At 36.2% G+C, this 16595-nt stretch overlaps 1 protein-coding gene across 1 annotated transcript in view; it reads left to right on the top strand.

The window, feature by feature from the left end:
* The first annotated feature begins 532 nt into the window (after window positions 1–532).
* The window catches only part of LOC127426313 (arf-GAP with coiled-coil, ANK repeat and PH domain-containing protein 3-like), a 121315-nt gene continuing 105252 nt past the window's right edge, over window positions 533–16595 (top strand). The window contains exon 1 of the mRNA XM_051673052.1: window positions 533–709. Coding sequence (XP_051529012.1) covers window positions 663–709 — 47 coding nt within the window. The 5' untranslated portion in view covers window positions 533–662. The remainder of the gene's footprint in view (window positions 710–16595) is intronic.

Here is a 16595-nt window from a genome sequence, read left to right as displayed (position 1 = left end):
TTCCTTTTAAGTTCTTGAATTTTGAGAAGTTCTTGTTGATTTAAGAAGCTTAAATGGCATGGTAAAAAGAACTTTTACACACATACACACACATGTTGGTGCGGCTATCCTTATGAGGACTCTCCATAGACATAATGATTTTTATACTGTACGAACTATAGATTCTATCCCCTAACCCTAAACCTAACCCTCACAAAAAAAAATAAATAAATAAATAAATAATTTCTGCAATTTTACATAAAAAAAATAAAATAAATAATAATAATAATAAAATTTTAAAAAACCATTGTTTAGTATGTTTTTTAAGCGATTTGAATTATCAGGACACTAGACATATCCTCATAATCCACATTTATAACATAATACCCTTGTAATTACCAGTTTGTAACCTAAAAAAAAGTCCTCGTAAACCACCCAAACCCGCCCACACACACACACACACACACTGTGGATTTGAACTACATAAAAAAATGTGGGTTGCTTTTATAAAGACGCTCCCTTAGTTTTTAGCCACATGTTTGATGACGGTCCCTTAGCTCACTCAGCGCTCAAACGGATCTTTTTGAGTGTGTCACTGTTTAACCGGTTCTACATTTAGTCAAACGACAGCCACCGGCAATGGTATACTACATTTTTAACTGAAAGACAGAATATCTGCGAAAATGACGGTGGATTTTGAGGAATGTATTAAAGATTCCCCCCGATTCAGGTAAGAACACATACGCGTGTTTTACTACTGACGCCTGTTCGCACGTGAATGTTCAGATCTTATTTGAAACGTCACATATGATTTCACATACAGTTAATTACATTGTTGACGAGTCTCCTCTGCTGTGTTTTAAGATTGGTCACAGTCAGTTTTATGGTCAATTCAGGGTTAACCGTAAAATACAAAAAGATTCAACGGGATTTTAAGTTCAAGTTATGCTGCGTTTATGTTAAGCGGTTTCATTTAAAAACACTGCGAGTCTTTATTAAAAAACAGTCCTGTAAATTAATTACAATATGGTCCGAAAACATAAACACTGTCTGTGTCTCAAAACCTAGTAAGATGCCTGACCGCAAACAGCATTTTGAGCATCATAGGCGCGTGCAGCTCTTCAGCTGACTCGGGATTCACATATGATGCCCACAATTGGTGCCTAATTAAAATATAATATATAATGTATTATAATAGGCAGATCAATAGGGTTCTAAGACTTCCACTGTGTTCTTGAGGGACCAGTTGAATGAATGTGGGCTCTGTAAGGACACGGATCTTTAGCTGAAAAGAAAATAGCACAATTTCTCTGGTTTGTTGTATAATGAATTGTGTTATTGTGTTATAGATGTTTTTGACTGCAGTGCTACATCATATACAGATGCATACGATTTTATCACTCGATCCTAATGCAACACCATCATTTGAAACCGTTTGCACTGATGATGTTCAGATGAATTCATGAAGGGGGGCGTTGCAGTTATTTACAAGCCAAGTATCATGATCACAGACCATGCAGAATGACTGAGCATATAGATGCATGTGCTCTGTGAAGCATGTATACATTCATATGCTAAAGTTACATTAATTATCACTAATTGATGACAAGGCTTACATGTACACAATCTGTTAACAATATTTGAAAATAGGGTCAAATGTAATCAGAGTACAACCATATAGTTGTCATCATAATTAATTAGTTAATTAAATAAACTGATTGGCTCATATATTGTTAGTAAATGTTTATTTTAATTACCAAGGGACCAAGGGTCTTATAGAACAGAACAGACTTTATTGTCTGGCCTGGCTTGTAAAGTCATTTTCTTCTGTCTCAGACACTAAGGCAACATGAAGTCCATTCTACAGCAATGATATTATGTATCATGAACAAAGACATTTATGCAGCAAACTGTGAGTGATGCTCAGAAATCTGTCCTTCCCAGCCACTTTGTGCCTCTGAGGCAGAAAGGACTTTTGGAAGGGAGACAGCAGGGTCATGGAGATGTGGATTCTCCTCAAGGGGGTTGATATTCTGGGCAGACCTCCAGTATTCCCAGCTTTGTGTTACACTTTAGGGCTAACACAATCCAGCGGCTAAGCAAAAAGTGTCCGACTCCAGTTATTTTTTACAGTCATGTACAGTCCATTCATGCATACTTATTTTTTGCTTTGTTTTTTTTTAGGTTTTAGAACATTATGCCACCTTTTGAGATTGTGACATCTTAGATAATCAATGGAAAGAAAAGATCCTTGTTAAAGGTGCACTAAATAATTTTTCAGCGTACATTTTGTTTTTACTCCTAAATAAATGTATAGTACTTTTGACAAATATGTCTAAAATGAAGTACAATCACTTAAGCAAGACTCCAGTCATGTTAGGATCACATGACAATCTGTATCTTGCAGTTTGGGTTTATAAACAAACTTATTCTGGGTTCAATACAAGTTAAGCTCAATTGGCAGCATTTGTGGCATAATGTTGATTACCACAAAAATAATTTTGACTCGTCTCTCCTTATTTTTATTTTTTTATAAAAATTTAAAAAAAAGAAAAGAAAAAATCAAGGTTACAGTGAGGCACTTACAATGGAAGTCAATGGGGCCAATATTTGGAAGGTTTAAAGGCAGAAATCTGAAGCTTATCATTTTATAAAAGCACTTACATTAATTCTTCTGTTAAAACTTGTGTTATTTGAGCCATAAAAGTGTTTAAATCGTCATTTTCACAGTTGTTTTAGGGTTTGTTGACATTACATCGTCATAGCAACGGAGTTGTAAAATTGGCCTTAACTTTACAGAAAAGGTTAGTAAGTAGTTTTATCACACTAAAATCATGTTAACACACATTCTATTTATATTTTGTGGCTATACTTTTAAAACAGTGAGTATTTTAACTTTTACTGATTGGCATGTTTACTTCCATTGTTGGTGCCTCACTGTAACCCAGGTTTTTGCTTTTTTAAAGAAAAGGAGGGGCAAGTCAGTTCATTTTTGTGGTAATCTATATTATGCCAAAAATGCTGCTGGTTGAGGTTAATTTGTATTGAATCCAGAATACTCCTTTAAGATGCTTACCTCAAACTCTGAAATTTTTCAAAGGATGTCAGCTTGTTAGGTTGCGTACCAGCCAACCTGATGTAACGTTACATAAACCACATGAGTACTCCTGGGGGCAGCAGAGCGGCTAATGCAGTCATATTGGTTGCTAAAAGGTGCTTTCAGTAATTATTCTGTTTGTCGTCTTGGGTTTACACTGACACTTAGTGGCATGGATGCAGCATCATTCAATCACAATAGTTTTTAGTTACAGATGCCATTGTAGAAATTCACTTTTCACAGTTAAAAAAGAGACAGAAGCAATTGAGACAGCCTAAAGAGATAGAAGAACTGTGGCAAATTCTCCAAGAAGCTTGGAACATCCTATCTGCCAACAACCAAGAAAAACTGTGTCCAGGTGTACCTAGGAGAATTTGTGCTGTTTTAAAGGCAAAGGTGGTCACACCGAATATTGATTTAGCTTTTTTTATGTTTACTGGACTTTGTAAGACATTAAGTGATAAATGAAAACTATTTATGTCATTATTTTTGAAGACATCCTCACTATGCAACATTTTTCACAAGTGCCTAAAACTTTTGCACAGTATTGTATATTCCAAAGGGACTCCCGAAGCCAACTGCTCTTTTTATAATGTTTGGATTAATGCCTGGATAATATAACACAAGGTACTGTGATACAAATACAAGTGGAATAGTGCACATAAAGAATAACATTGTGCAGAAAAAAATATGATGCATAGCCTAGTATTAAAAGTAATTTATAAGAAAACATTGGCTCACAGTCTTTTCTTTATTGAAATTATTGCAATGCTTTGTTATATTATCCTTAAGAACAGTAACAATATAAATGCTAATAGGTCTAATAATTGAATCTGCAATAAGGGAAAGTGCAGGAGATCCCGTTTGGAGATGAGCAGGAACAGTTGACTCGCATGGAGGACATGGAGATCTAGATTGTTCATTAAAGTTTTTAGTTTTTTTGAGCAGGCAAAGTTGTGTAGTTTTGTGTATCTGAATACAAACAAAATGGTCATAATTGTTTGAACAAATAAAACAGGCTGCTAATACTGAGAAAAAGAATAAAAAAATATTTATGCGTAACTCTTTTAATAATAAAAACAGCAACAACAATAATAATAATAATAGCAGCAGCACAAAAAAATTGTCATTACATCGATGGCTGTGGCCCTTGACTTTGTATTGTTGACAGAATTTGGCCCTTGGTGAAAACTAATTGGGGAACCCTGGCCTAGACCATGTAATTACTTGGTGCACCTTAATGTATGATTTCTACGTTTGACGCAGTGACCCTGTGAATGCCATGGTGATTTGAATATAGTATTTACTTCCTCTCTCTAAAGATTTATTTTCAGCTTTGTCTCTTACAGTTTGGCTATTTAAGTTACTGTACTTTCTGGATTAAATATTAGACACTTCCCATAAACAAGACATTCAAAGGGACCTCTGTTTAGTTGTCTCTGGATTTACAAGATTTCCAGAAAGTAACTGGACCATCTACAAACAGAGTCAGAGCTCCTTGAGGAATATTCAGTTTCACACAAAACATGGGCCTCCATTGTGTCACCCTAGTCAGTCAATGAACAGAAATTGATGGGTACCGCAGTGTGTGCACATGTTGATGGACAGCCAGCTGCTGTTGTGTAACACAACGAAACTGGGACACAGAGTGTAGGAGGTAAGAATCAGGATGATCTTCCCATTCATTAAAGCAGGTTGTCAACTGCAGGAAAGGTGGATGTGAAGTCAAGTCAGTTTTTACATGCTTCAACCTGCAAGTTGCAACAGGATCAGAACACGTCAGAGTGGATTATTTAGGGAAAATCAGGTGTGGCTGTAATACATACCGCACACTAAGGAAGTTATTATATAGGCCTGAATAAAATTTTAATCCATCTAGGTGGAACAGTGTCTTGCTATTAAATCTTGCAGGGCTAAACAAATTTTTTCTTATATACAAATTCACATTCATCTTTGCAAGTATGTAAACACAGACACTTTTAACTGTGCAAGCTCAATTTCACATGTCGCACTTTGAAATGTAGCACAACGCAATTCATTCTCGGCGCAAGGGGCGCTATTGCAGGAATTAGAATAAATTGTTTGTTTCTATGGTCAGTTTTCTTGACACTTTCAGGTTAACTGTTGTCATGATGGAGCTACAGTTTGAAATTGGCATAGGAAATCAGAGTTACTGTCAGATTTGAACTGTAGATGTTTATAGCTAGCTACCTGAATAACCTGGTTTAATGGCATTAGACATTTAGGAACTATTTTCGCTGCTAGAGCAAAAATGAACAAAATAGCAGGCCATATTGTGTCTTAAAAATTTAGGTTACTCAATATCAACTGCTTATTTACTAAACCAAAACAACAGTGAATGCAATTTCACTCAACACATTTGTGCTGTTAAAACCAGCATGGCTGAAATAACCTGTTGCCAAATCACAGCCATGCTAATATTCAGTACAACAGCATTATTGCAAACATGATATTGCTTAAATAAAGGGACTGCACACTTGTGTTGCGATGCATTTACCAAGTACTCACATCTGTGTTTTAGTGTATTTCTGCCCTAAGATTTCACTGTTGGGCCCATTGGAGAGTGGATGGCCCTCCTTTATGGGGTCTGCTTTTGTGTGTGTGTTTCAAATAAGCTATGTCAGTAAATGTGAGATATCATGTCGCAAACAGTTTCACTCCACAGTCTTTTCACAAATGTCAAAGTCATATGTACACTCACACACGTCACAATACCCATCATTCAGTCATGACCATCAGCGGCCTTTTCTTTGACAATGCAGTAGAACTGGCGTGGTGCTTTGTATACAAAGCCATTAACTCCTTTTCACAGAAGTGTGCACCTTTACATATCAGCCCACAATAGTCATGGTTTCACAGTGATATCTGCAGTAGGTGTTCATTAAACCTCAGTACTTCCTCTGTGGATATTGATGGAGCTGTCAAACAGCAAAATCGAGTTTGTCGGAAGCAGAGTTGGGAGGGTTACTTTTGAAATGTATTCCACTACAGATTAAAGAATACATGCTGTAAAATGCAATTTGTAACGTATTTCATTAGATTACTCAAGGTCAGTAACGTATTCTAAATACTTTGGATTACTTCTTCAGCACTGGTAGATTTTTTCACTTGTTTTGACTATAAAAAAAACTCTGCCAGTACAGTAAGACAAAATACACATGTTAAAAATATATAAAAAACTTAAATATCTTGTCCAGTGTTGTTTCTAAAACAAGATAAATCAAATTTATCTTGTTTTAAGGATTTTTAGATATTTTTACAGGAAAACAATACAAAAATTATTATCAAGAATAAGATTTTTGCCCTAAAATCAAAGGTCTTACTAGAAAAAAAGAAATTATGATCTAATGTGAATTTTCTTGATAAAAAAAAATATGATCGTGCCTTGGAACGTGAATATAAAATGGCTAGAAATAGCATTTTAACTTAGCGTAAAGCTGACAATTTACTCAAAGTTTATTTCTATTTCTTGTGCTCCAAACTTACTTCAAACTTACTTCTCTGTCTGCTCGTATGAATGTAACACATCATAAGAAAGTTTCACCGCTGTTCAAATGCACTTTGGATCACATCATTTATATGCATAAATGTTTTCCATCTGAAAGGACTAAATATTAAATGAAACAAATGACATAAAATGCAAAGTAATCTCTTCAGTAATCAAAATTCTTTTTGAATGTAACTGTATTCTAAATACCAATTATTTAAATTGTAACTGTAGTGGAATACAGTTACTTATATTTTGTATTTTAAATACGTATTCCCATTACATGTATTTCGTTACTCCCCAACCCTGGTCGGAAGGAGTCAAAGTGGAGGATTAAGTAAACTGTGGCAGTCTGGTTTGACAAACTAAATACATCCTGTTGAACCATTCAGCAACAATACTTTGTGTCAAAACAAGCACCAAGTGATGGCATTTTCATTCATTATGCTTTTACTGAATGGCACAACTGTATTTTTTGTGTAGTTACATAGTTACAGGAAACTACCACTTTTCTCCTGGCTTCCCACAGTGAAGGAAAGCGACAGAAATGGGGTCATGACCCTAGAACACAGCATGTGTTTCTAATGGATGGGCTTCCTAAATCGGCTCTCTGGAATGCATGAGAAGAATGTATGGTTCAAGATGACAAGGAACAGAACCTGAGAACATGGTATGAGTGTTGCCATAATGTTGAATCCATCCTTTAACATACTGCCTGGTCTTTGCGATCTTTTCCTAAGTAGATGTATAGGAAATTGCTTTACTTAAATTATAACAACACGTTTATTGTTTATTGGAACAATATAAAAATCTATATCTCGTTTGTCAAATTCAATGGTCAATCAATACATATTTTAAAATGTTTTTTGTGTGTACAGAAGGTATATAAATGATAACGATTTAATTTTAACAAACAGGATATACACACATTTGCTAAATTAACATGAACAGTTATTTTATGCAATATTTACGAAAACAATTGTGCACTATTCATCAACATTCTGTTGGTAGATTTTGAAACCGTCAGAATGGGGTGCTAACATTTCTGTTCGGGCATGGTTACCGGTCAGTGCTTGGCTTGGCATCGATGCCTCTTTCACGCATCAATAATCCGAAGATTTTCCTGATGATTATCGGTATGTTGCACAATAGTCTTTGTATTTTCTGACATATTTCAAAACACAACTTCGGTAAAGTGTGAGCGGTAGGGTAAATTAAAGGGGGTCGCACACCGCATGTGTCTGGCAGACGACATGGCGCATTCTAAAATTCGAAACAAATATTTTCTACAAAGGTACTCACACACCAGCAACACTCAGCGTCAAAATTCTGCAGTGCCACGGAGCACAACTTGCATTTTTCCATTAAATTTTGAGGACAAAATTATTTACTCTAGCCATCACTGGGTGATATATTGTGTATATGTAGTTTTCATATAGCCTTCACAATGTATTTTCAGTTACAATTATGTAGTTTTGTGGTTTGTCAGCTTGAATAAAAGACCTACTCAAGGCTACAGTCAGAGAAATTGCATAATAAATGTCGCCATTTCTAATTGGTTATACCAGTTTCATACACTAACCTGCAAACTCATCAACGTCACTTTGTTCATTCCTGAAGTACAAAAACCTTAATAACTGTGGACTGCCATCTGCTGCGCCACATCAGCTCTCTGTGTTCTGATAACTGTGCCTTGCCACCCACTACAGTAAATGTTATTTCAAACGCTATTACACCAGACTGCTAAACAAAAGGCTAACTGAGTGAATTGGAAAGCACACAAATTAGGCTTCTAATATAAATGTTGACGAATTTTAATATATCGATGCCTCAAAAATATATAAATAAAAAAGTGCCGATCAATAATCGATATATCGATATTTGATCTATTTCATCTGTAGTCAATGCTGATAACAACCTGTTTTGGTAACACACAACTTAATTCTATCAAAAATGTCAACAGGATTTAATCCGTTCTCTTCAACATCACTTTTTTTGAAAAATGAATATCTTCTCTGTTTCCTAATAAACATAAGGCAATGTGAGCTGATATCATTTGCAGTGGATCTGTCAGGACTTGCCGCCATGGCAACAGGCTTTATGGATAGGAGGTAGATGCCTACCTCTTTCTGTGCTTCATCTGTCCTAGGTAGCTAAAGAAGAAGTGACCTACCTTTGCCAAATCAAACGCTGTGGAACAGAGTCATAATTCACCGAAGATGAATTAAAATCCACTTGATATATCCCTGTGACCTAAGTGATTTGCGCATTATATCTCTTGATTTAATGTATTAAATCCCATAAGACTATTTCATTTGAAAGATCAAGGCAAAATATATCGCTGTTAATTTAATACATAAATCTTATTTTCTAATGTATAGTACTTAGTGGATTGAATTATGATTGCATTCCAGGCCAAAATATTTGATCACAAGCTCTACACAAAGAAATTCTGTTGGGGAACCAGTAATCCTATAGGATTTATCCTATGGAACAGGTTTTTGGAATAGGTATGTTTGCATTGGGTCATTCGCTTGACCTGGATTAAAGCCTGAATCTCATTTCTGTCTGCATATAAAAGAGCTTTAGAGGGAATTAAGTTCTAGAATTGATAGTAATAGCACACAAACAAACACTGTGGCTAATTGTGTCAGACATGTCCTGATTTTTCTTTTGCTACTAACTAAATATTGCATACTGTATAGTTGGGTCTAAAAGTCAGAGACCAAATTGAAAATCTGGAATTATCTGGGAAAATCTTATTTAAACCTTTTACATTTATTGAATTCTTTAGTATTTTGAAAAAAATAAAATTATATATATATATATATATATATATATATATATATATATATATATATATATATATATAATATTATATATATATACACATACATGTACACTATATTGCCAAAAGTATTCACTCATCTGCCTTTAGACACATATGAATTTAAGTGACATCCCATTCTTAATATGACGTCGGCCCACCCTTTGCAGCTATAACAGCTTCAACTCTTCTGGGAAGGCTTTCCACAAGGTTTAGGAGTGTGTTTATGGGGATTTTTGACCATTCTTCCAGCAGCGCATTTGTGAGGTCAGACACTGATGTTGGACGAGAAGGCCTGGCTCGCAGTCTTCACTCTAATTCATCCCAAAGGTGCTCTATCGGGTTGAGGTCAGGACTCTGTGCAGGCCAGTCAAGTTCTTCCACACCAAACTCGCTCATCCATGTCTTTATGGACCTTGCTTTGTGCACTGGTGTGCAGTCATGTTGGAACAGGAAGGGGCCATCCCCAGACTGTTCCCACAAAGTTGGGAGCATGGAATTGTCCAAAATCTCTTGGTATGCTGAAGCATTCAGAGTTCCTTTCACTGGAACTAAGGGGCCAAGCCCAGCTCCTGAAAAACAACCCCACACCATAATCCCCCCTCCACCAAACTTCACAGTTGGCACAATGCAGTCAGACAAGTACCGTTCTCCTGGCAAACGCCAAACCCAGACTCATCCATCAGATTGCCAGATGGAGAAGCGTGATTCGTCACTCCAGAGAACGCGTCTCCACTGCTCTAGAGTCCAGTGGCGGCGTGCTTTACACCACTGTATCCGACGCTTTGCATTGCACTTGGTGATATATGGCTTGGATTCAGCTGCTCGGCCATGGAAACCCATTCCATGAAGCTCTCTACGCACTGTTCTTGAGCTAATCTGAAGGCCACATGAACTTTGGAGGTCTGTAGCAATTGACTCTGCAGAAAGTTGGCGACCTCTGCGCACTATGCGCCTCAGCATCCGCTGACCCCGCTCTGTCATTTTACGTGGCCTACCACTTCGTGGCTGAGTTGCTGTCATTCCCAATCGCTTCCACTTTGTTATAATACCACTGACAGTTGACTGTGGAATATTTAGTAGCGAGGAAATTTCACGACTGGACTTGTTGCACAGGTGGCATCCTATCACAGTACCATGCTGGAATTCACTGAGCTCCTGAGAGCGGCCCATTCTTTCACAAATGTTTGTAGAAGCAGTCTGCATGCCTAGGTGCTTCATTTTATACACCTGTGGCCATGGAAGTGATTGGAACACCTGAATTCAATTATTTGGATGGGTGAGCGAATACTTTTGGCAATATAGTGTATATGTTATGAAGTAAAATTTATAAGAAATGTTTAAGGTTCTGCACTATTTCTAGCTCACAAATCAAACAAACTAATTTGTAACATTAAAGGAATAGTTATGATAATTCTCTCATTATTTCTCACCTTATGCCATTTCAAACTCTGAATTTCTTTCTTCTGCAGAACATAAACACATCATATATCCTGGAAAATATCTTCATTTGTGTTCCACAAAAGAAAGAAAGTCATACGAGTTTAAAACGGAGGAATAGTTAAAGGAATAGTTCACCCTGAATTGATAATTGTGTCATAATTTTCTCAGTCTTTTTACTCATGTCTTAAAATAAGTCTGGGCATAGAAATGCATCTTCTCGTGGACTTAAAACTTTTCTGACATGTTTTGTAAGTTCTGGTTTATGTGCAGCTGTATTGTGTTCTCTAATATTAATATCGCTGGTGATTCAGTTTCTTGCTTGAACGCTCCATCTCACGAGCGGGGGCAATGTAACTGCTGCTCTCGTTCACGCTCATGAATGGGCAAAGGTGTGTGTATATATATGTATATACACACACACACAGTGCATTCAGAAAGTATTCAGACCCCTTCGTTTTTTTCACATTTTGTTATATTGCAGACTTATGCTAAAATGCTTTAAAAAAAATTAATAATCTACTCTCCATACCCCATAATGACAAAGCAAAAACCATATTTTTGATAATGTTGCAAATTTATTAAAAAGATAAAACTGAAATATGACATATTGACATAAGTATTCAGACCCATAGCTCTGTACTTAGTTGAAGCACCTTTGGCAGTGATTACAGCCTCAGGTCTTTTTGGGTATTATATGACAAGCTTTGCACACCTGGATTTGGGGATTTTCTGCCATTCTTCTCTGCAGATCCTCTCAAGCTCTGTCAGGTTGGATGGGGACCGTCGGTGGACAGCCATTTTCACGTCTCTCCAGAGATGTTCGATTGGGTTCAAATCCGGCCTCTGGCTGGGTCACTTAAGGACATTCACAGAGTTTTCCCTAAGCCACTCTTGTGTTGTCTTGGCTGTGTGCTTAGAGTCATTGTCCTGTTGGAAGGTGAACCTTCGGCCCAGTCTGAGGTCCTGAGCGCTCTGGACCAGGTTTTTTATTAAGGATAGCTCTGTATTTTGCTGCGTTAAACTTTCCTTCAACCTTGACCAGTCCCCCAGTCCCTGCCACTGAAAAACACCCCAACAGCATGATGCTACCACCACCATGCTTCAATCTTTGTTTCATCAAAGTCTGAGAGTCCTTTAGGTGCTTTTTTGCAAATTCCAAGCAGGCTTTCATGTGTCTTGCACTGAAGAGAGGCTTCCGTCTGGCCACTCTGCCATAAAGCCCAGATCGGTGGAGTGTTGCAGTGATGGTTGTCCTTCTGCAAGTTTCTCCCATCTCCACACATGATCTCTGGAGCTCAACCAAAGTAACCATCGGGTTCTTGGTCACCTCTCTTACCAAGGCCCTTTTCCCCTGATTGCTCAGTTTGGCCAGGCGGCCAGCTCTAGGAAGAGTCCTGGTTGTTTCAAACTTCTTCCATTTAAGAATTATGGAGGACACTGTGCTCTTGAGAACCTTCAATGCAGCCGAAATTATTTTGTAGCCTTCCCCAGATCTGTGCTTCGACACAATCCTGTCTCTGATGTGCATTTTCAGCTGTGAGACCTTATATAGGCAGGTGTGTGCCTTTCCAAATCATGTCCATTCAATTGAATGTTCCACAGGTGGACTCCAACTGAAGTGTAGAAACTTGTCAAAGATGATCCAGAGAAATGGGATTCACCTGAGCTAAATTTCAAGTGTCATAGCAAAGGGTCTGAATGCTTATGTCAATGTGATATTTCATTTTTTTATTTATTTATTTATTTATTTATTTATTTTTAATATAAATTTGCAAAGTTATCAAAAATCTGGTTTTTGCTGTGTCATTATGGGGTATGGAGTTTAGACTGATGTGATTTTTTTATTTATTTTTTAAGGCTGCAACATAAAAAAAATGTGAAAAAATGAAGGGCTCTGAATACTTTCTGAATGCACTGTATATATATATATATATATATATATATATATATATATATATATATATGTATGTATATATATATATATATATATATATATATATATATATATATATATATATGTGTGTGTGTGTGTGTGTGTGTGTGTGTGTGTGTGTGTGTAGGATTTACAAAGTGTTTACTCTTAGATTTATTTGACAAGCCAACATATGGGTTTAAAGAGTCAGTCAGCACTAAAGTGTTCATCATAAATCAAACCCACGAGGAAAAGGTTTAATAAGAGTGCAGAGGATCTACAACTCAAGGAACTACTTTTCTTGGGAAGAGTGCTCCACCATGGCTTCAAGCACATGCTGAGAATACCAGGATGCTCTCTTTCATGTCAAAATCATGGCAGTGCCACTGAAGAACAATAAAGCAGCACAATAAATTGAGATGTCACTCAGTTCTTGTGGTGTGAAAATATTTTGTGGTAGTTAGCAAGAGAAAATTTTATTTCATCATGCAGTCTAGGCTGACAGCATTTATGTAATTTGTTTAAGCTTTGTAATGGAATAATAGTTGCTTTTTTTCCTCTGATTCCTTGGTTAATGGCGGTTTGAATGGTTACCATATTAAATTTCCTTTTTTTGAAACTCCTCCTGGGTAAGGATTGGCGATATGGCTACAAAAATTATATCTTGAAATTTTTCAACCTATTAATGATATTTGGTATACTGTATATCTCAATAATTATGTGTTTGCTCTGAAATGGATAAAAAGTGTTTTCTTGTTTTTAAAAAGGATCCATCGTTTTATCCAAACAGCCATTGTAGCCACGTAGACTCAATATTTTAAAGTCACTGAATACAAATCTAATTAGAAATAATTAAGGCATGTTTCCCACAGTTTTTCTTTTAATAAACACAAGGATTTTATTTGAGATTTAATCATTTTCATTGATATGCACTTTTCTGTTTATATTTTAGGGCTACACAATTAATCAAAATAAAAATGTAATTAAATAAATAAAAAGTCTGCTCCCTTCAAAGTTTGTTTCCGGTGCTCTGTCCAGTCTATATTAAGTTCGAGCATTATTGCGGTGTTTTCAGAGTGATTCTGTGCTCCACAACTCCATCTAATATTTAGAGTAACAGAAGTGCTCAGAGTTCGGTTCCGTTCGCTTATGTGTGCTAAGCGCATTATTTACACTCACGTGCGTCCTGTGTGAAGTGGTTATTTTTATCTGTGGTAGCAGCATCTCTGTCTCCGCCAGGCACAGGTATCATAATAATAACGCAGAATGCAAGATGGGGTATAATTCAAACATCTTAATTAAATTTATTAAGTTACACTCCCAGCGGCAACAAGGGAAAGCAGAACTAATATTACCAACATCCAACAAAATGAAAAGGAAGGAACGTACATATAATAAATCTATATCAAATATTTAGATACTAAAACATAATGCATTACTAAATTAAATATAATAAAATAATGAAATCAAATAATTAAATGAAATTGTGACAAACTAACCAAAACTTTCACTTTAAGTTTTATTACACCAATGGGATATCAGTTCAACTTCAGTTTGACATTAAGCCTCATTCTTTAGGACTATCTTAAATACAGTAAAGAATAGTTTGTGGAAGCCTACTTGTTTTTAAGGCCTAGAGTAAAGAGTAAAATGGAATATTTTGTTTATTCAAATTTTTTTCCCCTCCCCTTTTCTCCCCAATTTGAAATGCCCAATTCCCAATGCACTCTAAGCCCTCGTGGTGGCGTAGTGACTCGCCTCAATCCGGGTGGCGGAGGAGGAATCTCAGTTGCCTCCGTGTCTGAGTCCATCAATCCGCGCATCTTATCACGTGGCTCGTTGAGCGTGTTGCCGCGGAGACATAGCACGTGTGGAGGCTTCACGCTACTCTCTGCGGCATCCATGTACAACTCCTCACGCGCCCCATTGAGAGCGAGAACCACATTATAGCGACCACGAGGAGGTTACCCCATGTAACTCTACCCTCTCTAGCAACTGGGCCAATTTGGTTGCTTAGGAGACCTGGCTGGAGACACATATTTTGTTTATTTAATTATTCAATCAACCAACAGTATTTTTGACAGCAAAAACTAGGCAAAACTATGGTATTACCAACAGGGAAATTTATTTAACAGTGACACTGAGCAGAAAGCTTACATGTAACCAGTTTTGACAGAGCTGATGATAAAAAGTTAAATGACCAGCATTGTTCGGTTAGATGAAAAGAAAATTGGTGATTGGTATCGGATGTTAAAATCCTGATTGGAGCATCCCTCATATTCAAGTTAACTGTGTTTCAAAAACAATGATGATTAGTGGGCTGAGACCCTATCACAATATAGACAAAAACAGGTACAATTTGAATATGAAGAAGACAATGTTATTTCTTTGTTTCACTGTTTATATATTTATTTGTTTGTTGGAGACTTGAAAAAAGGTCTCAGTTTGGTTCTATTTAAGAGGACTCAAGTGTGAACACCCCTAGTAGCCTTTTGGCAGTTGAACATGTGAAAAACATTACTTTTTTTTTTTTTTTGTCTGTCATAATCGTAGTTCAAATTGCAATTGCAATATTTTTCAGAATAAATCATAATATGACTTTTTGTCCAAATCGTGCAGCCCTATTATATTTATATTTGATATACAATGATACATAGTAGCTTAAGAAAACATTATTTAACTTCATATATTTTTACTAAAGCTGCATTTTTGTTTTTGTTTTTGTTTTTTTGAATGAACAAGGTGTTCGAAATATTTATTTATTATTACAAATAAAATGTCACTTGTTTTTGTAATCCAGTTGACTATTGCGTAATAATAAATTACTGTGGGACCCAGTCAAGTTTATTATTATAATATAATACTGAATTATCGTTATTATTTTAAGGATTAGAATTGTTTTATAGACAAGTAACATATTTTCTGTCCTATTTACATTCACCTGGAGCTTTTATTTTGACACTGGAAGTGCAGTGTGTATTTGAAAGTTTAAAAGTGGTTACTAATGTTTTAGTTGAATCATTACTAAAGAATTAAAATTTTCATCAGTAATGTCTGTCTTATGTACCTTATGCATTATGCACCACTTTTTCATTTTCATATTTTTTTATTTATATTTTATTTTTATTTCTGGGATTTTGATTGCACCATTAACTGGATCTGATATTTTATTCATTTTGGACTCTTGTAACCTCTATGTGTTTGCCTGTTATAGTAAGGAAAGACTAAGAAAATGTTTAACATTCTGTAATTCAATTTTAAAAACTATCAGCCGAATAATCAGTTATCAGCCTCTTCCACCACCTTAGTTATTGGTATCGACAAAATCCACTACCAGTCCGCCTCTAGTTTCCTTTACAGTGGATGCATCTCAGTCAGCCATAAGTTATTATTATGGACCTAACTAAGTTAACGTTTTGACGTTTTGAACACTTGATGCTCGAAATTATGTCATTCACTGTCGTTTCCAATATTACACAAAGATAAAAGCAAAAGCATAACTGGTGTGCTGCCTCTTGAAGAAATAACAGAAACCAGAATGGTGAGATCATGAAGTCAATGAGTTAGATTATCAAGATGAACTCTGCCAATGTGAAGCAATCTCCTATATCCTCTGAATCTGTAGACACAATGAAGGTGTACATTGTTAAAGCTCAGGTAGGAGACTCCTTATCCGGTCCTACATAATGTTGAAGGCATGTTCCCTTAGGCGTGCATCATATGAGTCTAATGACTCATAACGATGATATCTGTGAAAGAACCTAGATAATCTTTGTTGTATACCCTATCTCTGTTATAAAGGGCTCATTGTAGAGCATTTAAGGTTTTG

This window comes from Myxocyprinus asiaticus, chromosome 35, assembly GCF_019703515.2.
Source record: "Myxocyprinus asiaticus isolate MX2 ecotype Aquarium Trade chromosome 35, UBuf_Myxa_2, whole genome shotgun sequence".
Lineage (NCBI taxonomy): Eukaryota > Metazoa > Chordata > Actinopteri > Cypriniformes > Catostomidae > Myxocyprinus > Myxocyprinus asiaticus.
This window is presented reverse-complemented; position numbering and strand designations above follow the sequence as displayed.